Source organism: Chiloscyllium punctatum, chromosome 41 (genome assembly GCF_047496795.1).
Source record: "Chiloscyllium punctatum isolate Juve2018m chromosome 41, sChiPun1.3, whole genome shotgun sequence".
Classification (NCBI taxonomy): Eukaryota; Metazoa; Chordata; class Chondrichthyes; order Orectolobiformes; family Hemiscylliidae; genus Chiloscyllium; species Chiloscyllium punctatum.
In genome coordinates, this window is record NC_092779.1 from 19,146,983 (window position 1) to 19,159,756 (window position 12,774).

At 38.9% G+C, this 12,774-nt stretch overlaps 1 protein-coding gene across 4 annotated transcripts in view; it reads right to left on the reverse strand.

The window, feature by feature from the left end:
- Positions 1-8,838: 8,838 nt before the first annotated feature.
- Positions 8,839-12,774, reverse strand: part of wrnip1 (WRN helicase interacting protein 1) — a 62,852-nt gene continuing 58,916 nt past the window's right edge. For 2 of the 4 annotated variants that reach the window (XM_072560521.1, XM_072560520.1), the window contains 2 exons: positions 12,125-12,204; positions 8,839-9,298 (listed from right to left, as the gene is read on the reverse strand). In XM_072560521.1, the coding sequence (XP_072416622.1) occupies positions 9,062-9,298; positions 12,125-12,204 (317 nt within the window). In that variant the 3' untranslated portion in view covers positions 8,839-9,061. Of the gene's footprint in view, positions 9,299-10,861; positions 11,025-12,124; positions 12,205-12,774 lie in introns of all 4 variants that reach the window. The other 2 variants (XR_011955015.1, XM_072560522.1) reach the window with 2 other exon arrangements.

Below are 12,774 nucleotides of genomic sequence, written 5' to 3' on the forward strand. Positions count from 1 at the left end.
AAGCAGCAGCTCTTACAACCATAATTTTTTCCTATCCTCCATCTTGGATTATTCTCCAGTTCCTTTTCTGTACTTCCAGTTGCCAAGTGCGCTCTCACAGAATTGTGTCCCTTCATACATGAGTCTTTTCACATCAGTCTTATCTGAATGAGGGTCTACAGGCATTGACATCTATGTTGCATTTTCTAAAAGCTCCTTTGGGGAGTCTTTGAACCAATTCCTTTGTCCTCTTATCATTCAAGTGCCTTCCTTGAGCTTTGGCAATCAGAACCTGGGCATCATAAGAACATTGGCCAGTGCAGCATAGTTGGGTTTGGATGATCATGGCCTTGATGTTAGTCCTGTTAGCTGCTTCAAGGACATTGATGTTAGGATGTTAGTACTTCTCAAGGACCTTGAGGTGGCATGTATACATAGTCCATGTTTTGGATGCACATAGGAGAGTCAGAATGATGACAGATATCAAGGATCTTGGTGTCAGTACAGATGTCATGGTCATCAAAGACACTCATCCTTAGGTGTTCTGTCAAAGTACTTTGGCATGCATTACTATAGTAATGACTCAATATAAATTAAACTATTGTTTGTTACTTTTTCTGCACCATAAGTTTGAAGCTACAGTAAATCCATGGACTAGAATTGTAGTGCTCCTACCAAAAATTCTCCAGGCCTTTTGTGCTCTCTGCCACCACAGCCAGGCAATTCAGTTTAGTGTTCAACTGATAAAGGGTTAGGGAACGCATAGGAACTATGAATTAGCATCCAACAATGAATAGGATGTTAATCTTGGTGTTATGAATGTTGCTATTCACTGTGCCAGAAGCTGACATTAACAGAATTAGTTTCCAGCTGGAACCGATGTCTGCATTGTTCAAGAGTTAGAGCAGTGGTTTGAGTGAGCTGTTTGCTGAGGTTTCAAAGCTCACTAGAGCCTGCTCCTCTGAGAGTGGGCTAATAATACAAAGAAATGGGCTTAAAATTCCAGCACAAAGGCCGGGGAATTTTAGCTTCATTATTTAACTTGCAGCAATTGAAGGACTGAATGGGAGAATGACTGAATGCGTTGCTCCAGCTTGCTTGACGGGTTCCTTTAGTGCTGTGACTGATTGGAATATCAGATTGCTGAGTGGATGTAGTACAATGTAATAAACCACAATTTTGGAGATATATTGAAAATATATTTGCAATTTTCATTTTTAATTGGAGGTTCATCCCTTCCTTTTAATGTAAGGAAATGTCCTAGTCAATAACCATAATATTAAAAAAGCTCAGTATATTCTGTTGGTTTATTGCATTATTGTATTGGGATTAACTCTTCACTTTGTTCAGAACATTTAATAAAGATACTTCTTTCACCTTAACATAGAACTGTTTCTCCAATTCTAGTCAGTTATCCAGTATTGGTGAACGTAATTATACAGAGATTATGTGGTTCATTTCAGCAGTTGATGGTTGAATTTTCCTTATTTTTGTAAATCACTCACCCATTCAGTATCCATGCTGTCTTAATTTTAAGAATGTTGGTCAATTAGCAGGCTGCATCTTCAGTTAACTGTTCAAAAAGTAGGAGTCAAATGCAACCTTGAGCACTGTTCGGGAAGCTGGTATCCCTGACTTTGTCAGCAGGGGGAGCCCAGCTGAAGGCCAAGCAGCAAAAGTAGCAGAAGCCTAATGCAGGCAGCAGCATCTTAGGAGAGGGGCTGTCCCTACATTAAAATTCCTGCCAGAAACCCTTAAAACTCATGCATCGCCTGCCTTCTGCTATGAAGCACTTCCTCCTAGTTACTGGACTCCTGCTATAGCAAGGGGTCTGTATGGTGCAGGCAATGCCATCTTCTGGTGTGAAAGTTGCTGACAATTGACCGTTCAGAAACCATAACGGATAATGTACTGGGGAGGTGGTGGTATAGTGGTAAGCCTTGCAGTCCAGAAGCCTTATTTAATATTCTAGGGACATGGGTGCAAATCCCATCAAGGGCAGATAGTGAAAATTCTATTTAGAAGAAAATCTGGAATAAAAATTAATTAATCTAATGGCAACGCTGTTCTTTTTAGAGAACAAAATCTGCTGGCCTTATCTGATCTGGTTTTCATGAGACTCCAGACCACAATGGGATTGACTCCGAACTGTTTCTCTATGCAATTAGGGATTGGCAATGACCTTACCAGTGGTGTCCACATTTCTGTAATGAATTTATGTGATAGTTTTATAACTAGCATACTGGACAAACAAAAAAAAAAGGAAAAAATCATTTGCATAAATAAATGCCTTAATTACTTGTAGACAGTATGTCCAATGATACAAATTAAATGCTTTGTAAACCGCAAAGTAGTTTTCAATTTCTCCTGATCTAAAATAAGTTTTCTGTCTTGCAAGCCTAACTGAGGGGCAAAATACTTTGCTCTATTGATTAATCAAAGTACTTTGTTCAAGGTAGGATACTTGAGGCACCAACACCGTCCACATAATCTAGATTGCATAGTGGTCAGATTTCAGTTATGCAGGCCAAAGTAAGATTTTAGTCACGGGTCAAACCATAATGACCTGGAGCACATTAGCATTGCTGATGTCTTCAACCTTCACAGCTGAAGGGATGCAGCCTGTTCTACTATCAAGGATGGGAGTCAGAATTAAGTATTGCCTACTCCGCATCAAATTCACAAGCATCCTTGGTCCCTTCAAATTCTGCATACTTGATTGGTCCTTGAATATTGCCAAAACAAACCTCATATCAACTCAGAACTGGGAAGTTAAACCTTCCACTGCTCATTCATGCTGAAACAAAGCTACAGTTCACACATTATTTTCTTTGCAGCACTCTTTTCAGGATATGACATTACGGGGTCAAATCTGATCTTGGTTACTAATGTCCAGTTGCTCTGGGCCAGGATGTTCATTTGCTTTTTGAACAGCATGGTTCATTAATATACTTTAAGGAAGGAAATCTGCTGTCCTTCCTGTTTGGCCCGTATATGAATCCAGTCCCACACCTTTATGGTTGATTCTTAATTACCTTTAATTGTATTGAAATGCAGCAAAAAAAGAGAACAGACTAAGCAGCAGCAATGCTGAAGGTACAATCTGCTCAGTGAATCCCTGACAACTCTCCTTCATTGACACAAGTGTTGGTGCAAAATTGGGCTCTCAGACTATCTAAACAACCAGGCATAGCTATACTTACTGAATTATACTTATCAGTTTCCTCTGAAAGTACTGTCCCCCAGTTTGCAATATATGCTATATATATTTGGTATACAATATTGACTCTGGATCTTATAATGCCTCATGGCTTGAAGTCAAACATAACAAAGAAACTATAATTTACTGATCCTCAACCAGCTGATGGCTTAGTCCTCCCCCACACCATCACAGAGAAGAAACCTTAAAATGAGAAGTACAAAATATAGACTTGATTGGCAGCTAAAGCACATCAAGATTGGAGTATTCGCACTAAATTAGCTGGTCAAGTTTTGAAGCTTCCATATTGGATTAGTAACAGATAGTGCAAAAGCCAAAGGGAAAAAATACTTCACTAATCTAGATGTAATTATCTATGACAGCATCGTGCAAGGAACAAACAAGCAATTAATGTGAAGAAACGTTTCCATGAACATCCTCAACAATGGCAGAGTTCAGCATGGTGAACGTCAACAAGGTTCAAGCATTACAATCAGTTTCAGACTGAAGTACTAGTAGCACTTCTTCCTGGCCTCCTGACGTTCCCATCATTATAAATGTCAGTCTCCCAACGAATTCAATTCGCTCCATTGGATGTCAAGATACAGGTAAGTATGCTGTGTACAGTCAAGGCTATAATGCTGAACAGCATTCCAGCTATAGTACTAAATGTGCTGCATGCATTGGATATGATCACGAAGAAAGCACATCTTTTTAAACGCAAATGGAATGGAAAATAGATCAAGTGAGACCCACAAATTAAATCATTTTTATTAAACATGTCATAGTCCTGAGGTGCAAGTGCTCCCACAATGCTGTTGAGCAAGGATTTCTGGTATTTGACATAGCAATCATGAAGGAATGATTATGCATCTCCAAGTCAGAATGATGACTGAATTGTACTGAAATATGGAGACACTTGCTACCCTTGTCCTCATTGGTGTTTTTAAATGTGACGTTGAAAAGCTTTGGTGATTTTCTTTAATGTACACTGGAGATAGTGTGGATGATGTCAATCAAGAATATATCGTTATCCTAAATGGTGGTGAATTTTGATTACTGTTTCAGCTACACGAATCCAGGCAAGCATTTTCTCACAATCCCTGCTTCAGACATATAAGTATTGAAGAGGCTTTGGCTAGTCTGGAGATGAGACTTTCCCTTGAATATCTAGCCTCTGATTGCTCTAGGAGTGCTAATATTTACGTGGCTAGCGCAGTTTAGTTTCTAGCAAGTCACAAACCCATGATGCTGACCGTGCTATTACCCTTGAATGCCTTTTTTTTTGTTGGAGATAGTCCTTGTCTAAAATCTGTATGATATGAATGCTACTTCACAGTTAGCAATTCAAAACCTATATGTTGTCCAGTTGCATGTTGGCCAGGGTTGCTCCATTATTTGAAAAAATTAGTTGTTGAATTTAACGTTACGTAATCAGCCAATTGCTGAGATGCTTGGCTTCTAACAACTACAACCATCTTCCCAATTGCCAAATATGGCTTCAGCTATCAGAAAGAATTCTCCCCTATTGGCTCTAGTATTACCAGGTTTCCTTGATGGCACTCTGTTTCTCCTAATCGTATATTCCTCTGGCAATGGCATTCATTTTCCTTTTAACCCTGTGAACGATCTGTTTTGTTTGCATCAAACTTTGATGATATAAATGCAAGTTGTTGATGTTTTCAAAGAAGTTCAGCTTTTGAATTAGCCAAGAATAGTCTGTTCCAAAGCAAGGTTTATAGCTGCACAAAGAGATGTTAAGGAACCTCAGGCAGTCAGGCAAGTTGTTGGAATACATTTTTAATCATTTACATCTAAATACAATAGGTCAGATTTTGCAGATCGTGGCAAAGATATAGTGCCCACTGTTTATTGCATGCAAAATGTTTCCATGGACTTTTGATTAACAACATGGACATTATCAGAAATTTTTCCAGGATCACATCTTTTACAGTGCTATCACAGCAAGACAAGCAACAAAGTCTCCTTTCACAAACTCTTCAGATTGAAAATCCTTCCTGAGACACTCAGGGCAGCATCTAATGAAGTTACTGCTTAAAAAAAAATCTATTCTTTCAGAAGATATGGGTGCCAGTGGCAAGACCAGCATTTGTTGTCTATCTAATTGGGCGGCACGGTGGCTCAGTGGTTAGCACTGCTACCTCACAGCGCCAGAGACCCGGACTGACTGTGTGGAGTTTGCACGTTCTCCCCGTGTCTGCGTGGGTTTCCTCCGGGTGCTCCGGTTTCCTCCCACAGTCCAAAGATGTGCAGGTCAGGTGAATTGGCCATGTTAAATTGCCCGTAGTGTAGGTAAGGGGTAGATGTAAGGGTTGCGCTTCGGCGGGGCGGTGTGGACTTGTTGGGCCGAAGGGCCTGTTTCCACACTGTAAGTAATCTAATCTAATAATTGCAGTTGACCTAAGTGTCCTGCTGGACCATTTCAGACAACAATAAAGAGCCCACCAAATCACTGAGGGTTTGGTGTGACATGCAAGCCAGACCAGGCAAGGATGACAGATTTCCTTCCCTGAAGAACATTAGTGAACCAGGTGGGTTGATTTACAACAACCAAGGTTAATTTAAAAGTTATCATTAGTGAGGACTTTTTTCTTTAGTGCCATCAGCTGGCACGGTTGGATTTTAACCTACGTTGCCCAAGAATTAATCTGGGCACCTGGACCAGTGACATTACACGAACATCTCCCTCGATTAACTGACCAGTAGGCTTTGTCCAGAATTAAGGAATTTGGGGGTAGTCATACCGGCCAAGAATCAGTCAATAAGAGGAAGGGAAAAAGGTGGTGCACAGCGGTTGAGACCCTCAACCGAGCACTGAGTGCTATGGAAAGAAGAACACTCGCAGCTGGGTTTCCTGTATGGTAAATCTCCCACTCAATATTGTCACGAATACTGACGTTGACAGAAATGAGTATTAGTTTGGAACGATTGGGTGTAATCACATTACAGCCAAACACAGTAGGTTCATCTGAACTAAGTGCTGAATTCAAACAGACCCTAGTTTGTTGTTTCAATGGTATTAAACTAGTGGGAATCACAAACTCATGGAATAGACAAACATGCTTGAAGCTTCATACTCCTGAACAAAGACAAGCAAAAATCAGTCATTTCATTCAATTACTCTCTCAACCTTCCTGCCCTTCTCCTTTTAGTAATACCACTATGGTCATTATTGCACCACATATTTCCTTTTCTTGTGCTTATGTTGCAAAAGGGTTACTCCAGTACATTTACATTGGACGCTTTTTCTACTTTTCTCCTGAAGAAAATAATGATTACTTGAACAGGTGGCCCAGATGATGTCAGCAAAGAACAATGGTGTGAAATTCATCTTCGGCATTAGTGCAAAATGTGAACTGGAAGGGAGAGAATTAATCACAGCTTAAACCAGTCGCTAATTATGCAATCATCCATTTCACATATTCAGTGTCGCCTCCCCGAAAAAAGCCTGATACTTTTATTCAGGATTTACTTTGAATTTGCCAGTTAAGAATATTGTTGAACCCAATCTGCAGGATAAATACATCAGTTGAAATGAAGTGACAAACTTCCCCCAACCAATATCTAACCCCCATCAAAGATGCAGTAAAATTTATTAGAAGTGTAACTGAACTCTACAGAACACAAGGTTCCCATTCAGTGCTGTGTAAGCTCTGCCATGAAGCCAGGAAGGGGCAGGGTAAGTTACTGTTTCCATTTATCGTGACGTAGTGACACCTGCTGTGATTTGTCGGTATTAAAGTAATTTGAGAGCATAGCTGCACACTACCTGTCCCCCATCATACTGGAGTACAGCAATGAATAACTGTCTTGTAAACGCAGAGTCTAAGTATCAAAGTTTGCTTGATATTCTGAAATTACATCCCAGCAGTTAATAATTTCAGCAAATAACATAACCAGTGAATTACAGAATTATTACAGTGCAGGAGGCCATTCGATCAATTGTGCTTGCACTGGTATTTTAGAAAAGGTTAATTACATAGTGCCAATCTTCTGCTTTTTTCTACACCCTTGCCTACTATTTCTATCCAAAAAAAATCATCCAATGTCCTCTCAAATGCTTTAACTGAATCTGTCTCCACATATCCAGGCTATGCATTTCATACCCTAGTCACTATGTGCAAAAGTTATTTTTCTTAATTCACCCTTGTTTCTTTTGCAGATTAATTTAAATATATGTCTTCCCGTTCTGATGCTGTTTACAATCAGGAACAATTTATCCGTATCTACTCTATTTGGCCAGCTCAGGACTCTGAAAATCTACATGAAATCCGCTTTTGGATTTATTCTTCCCAAAGAGAACAGTTCCAAATTCTTCAATCTAACTGCATAACTGAAGTTTTGCATTCCTGGAAACATTCTTGTAAATTGCTTCTGCACTCTCACTAAAGCAGTCACAACTTTCCTTTATTGTGGCACCCACACTGCACACACATCTGAGGTCTAAGTATTGTACAACTTCAGCATCACCTCCTTGCTCTTGTACACTATGCCCGTAGTATTAAGTGGAAGACACTATAGTATATGCTTTACTAACTGCTCTCCACTTGTCCTGCCTCCTTCAATGATCTGAGCAAATATACACCCAGGTTCATTTGCTCTTGTACTCTCTTTAAAATTGTAATTTGTATTGTCTTTCTACCTCACACTTCTCTGCATTAAACTGCATCTGCCATCCACCTGCCCACTGCATCAACTTGTCAACATCCTTTTCGAGTTCCACACCATCTTTCTCACAGTATACAATTCTTCCAAGTTTTGTTTCATCTGCAAACTTTGAAATTGTTTCCTACACACCAAGATCCAGACTATTAATACATATCGAGCAAAGCCGGGGTCTCAAAACTAATCTCTGGAGAACTCCACTACAAACCTTCCTGCAGCCTAAAAACTATTCATTGACCCTATTACCCATCACTCAACCCATTTTGTATCCAAGTTATTACCAGCACTTTAGAGATTGGAACTATATTGACCACCATGGCATAGTGGCAAATACATAGTAGAAATACCTCTACTCAGCCATAACAAGGAGCCCCAAACTAAATTCATCCTATTTTATACCAAAAAAGATTTCTTTACCAAAAGCAACCCAGTAGATTCTTGAGATCAGTTATTTTGTTAGAATGAACACGAACTCCCACTATGTACTGATGCAGAACTTAAAAGTTTCTGGAGAACAGTGTCCACTAAAATCAAATTTAGCCTAGATTCAAAACTAATTTTTGGGATCTATAGTCATATGGAGTGTTAATTTTTTTTTGTTTATAGGCCCTTATGATCATGATTGCCTACATCATAGTGACTGTAATTCAAATTAATCATTGTATGTAAAGGAATGTACAATGCCTGAGAATGTGACAATATAACACTGCATAAGTTACATGAAAGAGAAAAGCAGACTCCATTTCTGATTTTGTTTTTTGCTGCATCTTTGGGTTTTAAAAAAACAAGCACTGGTTCAACAACATGCAAGTAACAGATTTAATACAAACCTGATTATTTATCTATCTGTGAATCCAGTGAAGTGTTCATCTTTCTTCGTTGATATGGAAATTAGACAGACGTTCAGCTGTCTTCAACTGTTAACTACTGAAACGCCAGATGGACCCACACAAAAATGGAATAAATAGCCAAAGTCAAGTCATGTTTTTATTCTTGCTTACATGTTTTTAGAATGAATGTACTTCAGAGATGACAGGAACAGAAGATGATGACAGAATTAACAAGTTTGCAGCTAGTACATTGGTTTCTTTTCTTTTGCTGGTGAAATTTTTTTTTAGTGTTAACTCCGATTGTTAGAAAGGCAAAAGGAAATACAAATGTCAGGGGGAGAGAAAGAAGCCCATCTCAAAAAAGTGATTATTCTTTAGTTGAACAGGGATTATCCTCTGGCTTGTTCAAAGAACAGTATTTATAATCTTTCCCATAGCCAAGATCCTTCATGAGTTTTGTAGGTGCATTTCTTAGGTGCAGTGGAACAGAAGGCAACGGACCCTTGTGGTTCCTCAGGGACTCTTTAACAGCATCATATGCCATGTACACCTCAACCGATTTTGGTGCTCTTGACAGGTATGTTACACACTGTGCTAAAATAACCTGTATGATAAGAGAGGAAGACTATTAATCTTAAATTTGCCCATCATTCTATAAACTGAAATAAGCCTCAACAATGACTGTTACACTAAACATGAGCAATCAGAAACATGACTTATGATTTACTGGTTATGTGCTTTTCTCTTCGGTCTTAGTACATTAAGCAGATTTCTGTTCTTTAAATAGTAGGAAATATTTAATTCAATTTTTTACAAGATCACCTAAAGTTTTACAGATTGGAAAATAAACATGTTTTCTAGTGTTGTCCATTTATAATTAACAGGTTCCTACAAAAGGGGCTACTTGCTGTAATTGGGACATCATGATAGATTCAAGATAATGCAAGATTGTCTTTCTTTTACTGGAAGGCTGATCAAGGTTGCAAAATTGCACTGACCACCATTTCGAAGCATTCTTCACTGTCCTGATACTAAAGGCACATAAGAAAGAGAATTCTGCTCTGTCAATGAAGTAGATCTGCTGATCTGCACTTCAATAGCCATTTTCCTGACTTTGTTCCATATTCCTTCATACACTTGTTTAAGCCATCAACCTCAATTTTGAAAACTACAATGATATGGTATTTTGAAAAAAATGTTTAAATCTCTAATATATCTTACCTCTACGACACTAACTTTAACTTTATGATCCCTTTTTCTTGGTACACAATTCTCCAGCCCCTTTATCCACAACATCAATAAATACGAAAAGTTCAGGCTCAAGTGGAGATCCTTTGGATGGCTATATGTCACATCCCACCACTCATAATATCTACCCTTTACTTTCTAGTACCTCCAAATAATTTCTGACTGAATTAAAAAGACCAAATCCAATATTACGTGTTCTCACTTCTGCGAGTAATTCATGGTGCAGTTTTATTACATACCTTCTGGGAGTCCAGACAGATAACACCCAAAGACACTCCCTGAACTATCTTATTTGTCAGTATCTGGAAAAATAACAACTTGATGCACCGTAGCCTGATCAGTTTGGATTATCTATTTCTAATGACAGATTTTAGTAGCTTTTCTACCATGCATAACTTTGCATGTTTATACCTTGAACGATATTGTTTAGTCCAGAATATGGGATGTAGTTTCTTCACACAGTGATAGACGTGAAACAGTTGTTCTACCATCTGATCAAATATACCACATTATTGTGAGACAAAATAATTCTGAATTGGATCTGAACCAAATAGTTAATTCTGTTTCTCTTTCCAGAGATGCTGCCAAACCTGCAGAGTTTCTTCAGATCTTTCTGATTTGATTTTAGCTTTACAGCAAATGCTGTACTTTGCTTTTATTTAAGTGGAATGCTGTAAACTAACAAGCACATCCTGGAGATTTTTGCCTCATGGAACATTTCTTCACCCCCGACCTCACAGGCTAACGTTTGCATTAATACTGACATGCACCATTAACATGCTTCTCTTGTGGCAGGAAAATCTGACTCATTATATCTGAAATTTAGAATTTCAAATGCACATACCAAATCATAATTAACTGAATGAATAAAAATCAATTGTGTAATTTTCTTAAAAATTAACATATGCAAAATTTTTACCTTCTGATCAACATATGAGTTGCTTTTTCCTTTGTACACATTGTTTGCCACCTCATAAGGATGGAGTCAAAATTCAAGCTCGATTCATGGTGTACAGATTGGATACCTTGGCTGAATTGTGGGGTCATTCCTGATGTCTCTCGGATTATACTTGTCTTTTTGCCTAATTTTGCAGTATGGGGATAAATGCTTCTCATTAGGATCGGTCTAAAGAAAATCCTGAGCAGTCCTAGGAGACACCTGCAGTAACAATACTCGACTGCCCCTGTTTAAGCAAGCTACTGTCAATTAGGAGGAGAAAGTAAGGACTGCAGATGCTGGAGATTAGAGCTGAAAATGTGTGCTGGAAAAGTGCAGCAGGTCAGGCAGCATCCAAGGAGCAGGAGAATCGACGTTTTGGGCATCAGCCCTTCTTCATTTCCTGAAGAAGGGCTGATGCCCGAAACGTCGATTCTCCTGTTCCTTGGATGCTGCCTGACCTGCTGCGCTTTTCCAGCAACACATTTTCAGCTACTGTCAATTAGGAACATAGAACAGAATCCTTACAGTGTGGAACCAGGCTATTTGGCCCATCAAGTCCACACTGACCCTCTGAAGAGTAACCCACCCAGACCCCTTCCCTTACCCTATTACTCTACATATACCATGACTAATGCACCTAACCTATTCATCCCTGAACACTATGGACAATTTAGCATGGCTATTTCACCCAACATGCACATCTTTGGATTGTGGAAGGAAACCGGAGCACCTGGAGGAAATCCACACAGACACAGAAGAATGTGCAAACTCCACACAGATAGTCGCCCAAGGCTGGAATCGAACCTGGGTCCCTGGCACTGTAAGGCATATCTATTCTGTTTGTTTACAGAAATTCAATCAAATCAAGTTCAAGAGCATCTTTGTCCTGGCCCAAAAGAATTATATTTCTATAGTTGTTGGGGGCCGTAACAAATGTCAGCTTTGGTCTTACTGGGATCGGATGGTACAATGGCCCTTAGGCCATCAGTTATCTGGCTCTAAGTGGTCATATTTATGATTGCAGAACCACTACACCAGCAGCACTTCATTTGGAATTTAATTAACCACATGGAACTTCTTTGCAGCTTTTAAAAACTTGCAATTGGAGGGTGGAAACAGAATCTGGCAGATACCCTTTAAAAGCAGATTAAGAATCATAAAAGGAATGTGATTTCTGAAGGTACACAATAGTTATTATAATCCAGATATAAATACACAGACAAGAATAAAATATTAAAATACCTCACATTCAGGCATCCCTATAAAATGGCACCCTTGGTAAGCAGATACTGCCTGGGTCAAAGCCAAAGGGTCTGCTAGTCCTATAAAAGATCAAAAAACGACAGCTGAGTTTAATGTACCATCTTTCAGAAATTCTAAAAGGACTAAACACTTGTGCATTTATACAAGTTGGTTTCATTGCAGAGTTTGAAGTAAAGATGGTTTTAGTGTCTGATGTCTCAATTGCCTACTACAATTCTGCAAACATTTTAGGATGTGCACTGGAAATGAGGACAAGTCAGCAAAAGGAAAAAAATGAGAAACGTAGTGGGACCACTGTGAAAATAAAAATGCCTTAAGAAACACCAGTCTACCAAAAAGATCATCTCCAAAGAGCTGTCACATTTGATGGATAATTCCAAACCAGAACAGCATGATATTAGAAGACCAGCAAATGAGTGGGAACTTTCACTTAAACGTAGTCAATGTAGCTTTATTGTGTGCATCAAATAACACAACATTAAAAAAAAGGGTTGGATATGACTGGTCTATTAGAGTTCCCTGAACATAGAAGAGATTGATGGTGAAATCAATTAATTGTTCTACTTAATCTGGCAAGCTTTATTCCTGATGAAGGGCTTTTGCCCGAAACGTCGATTTCGAAGCTACTT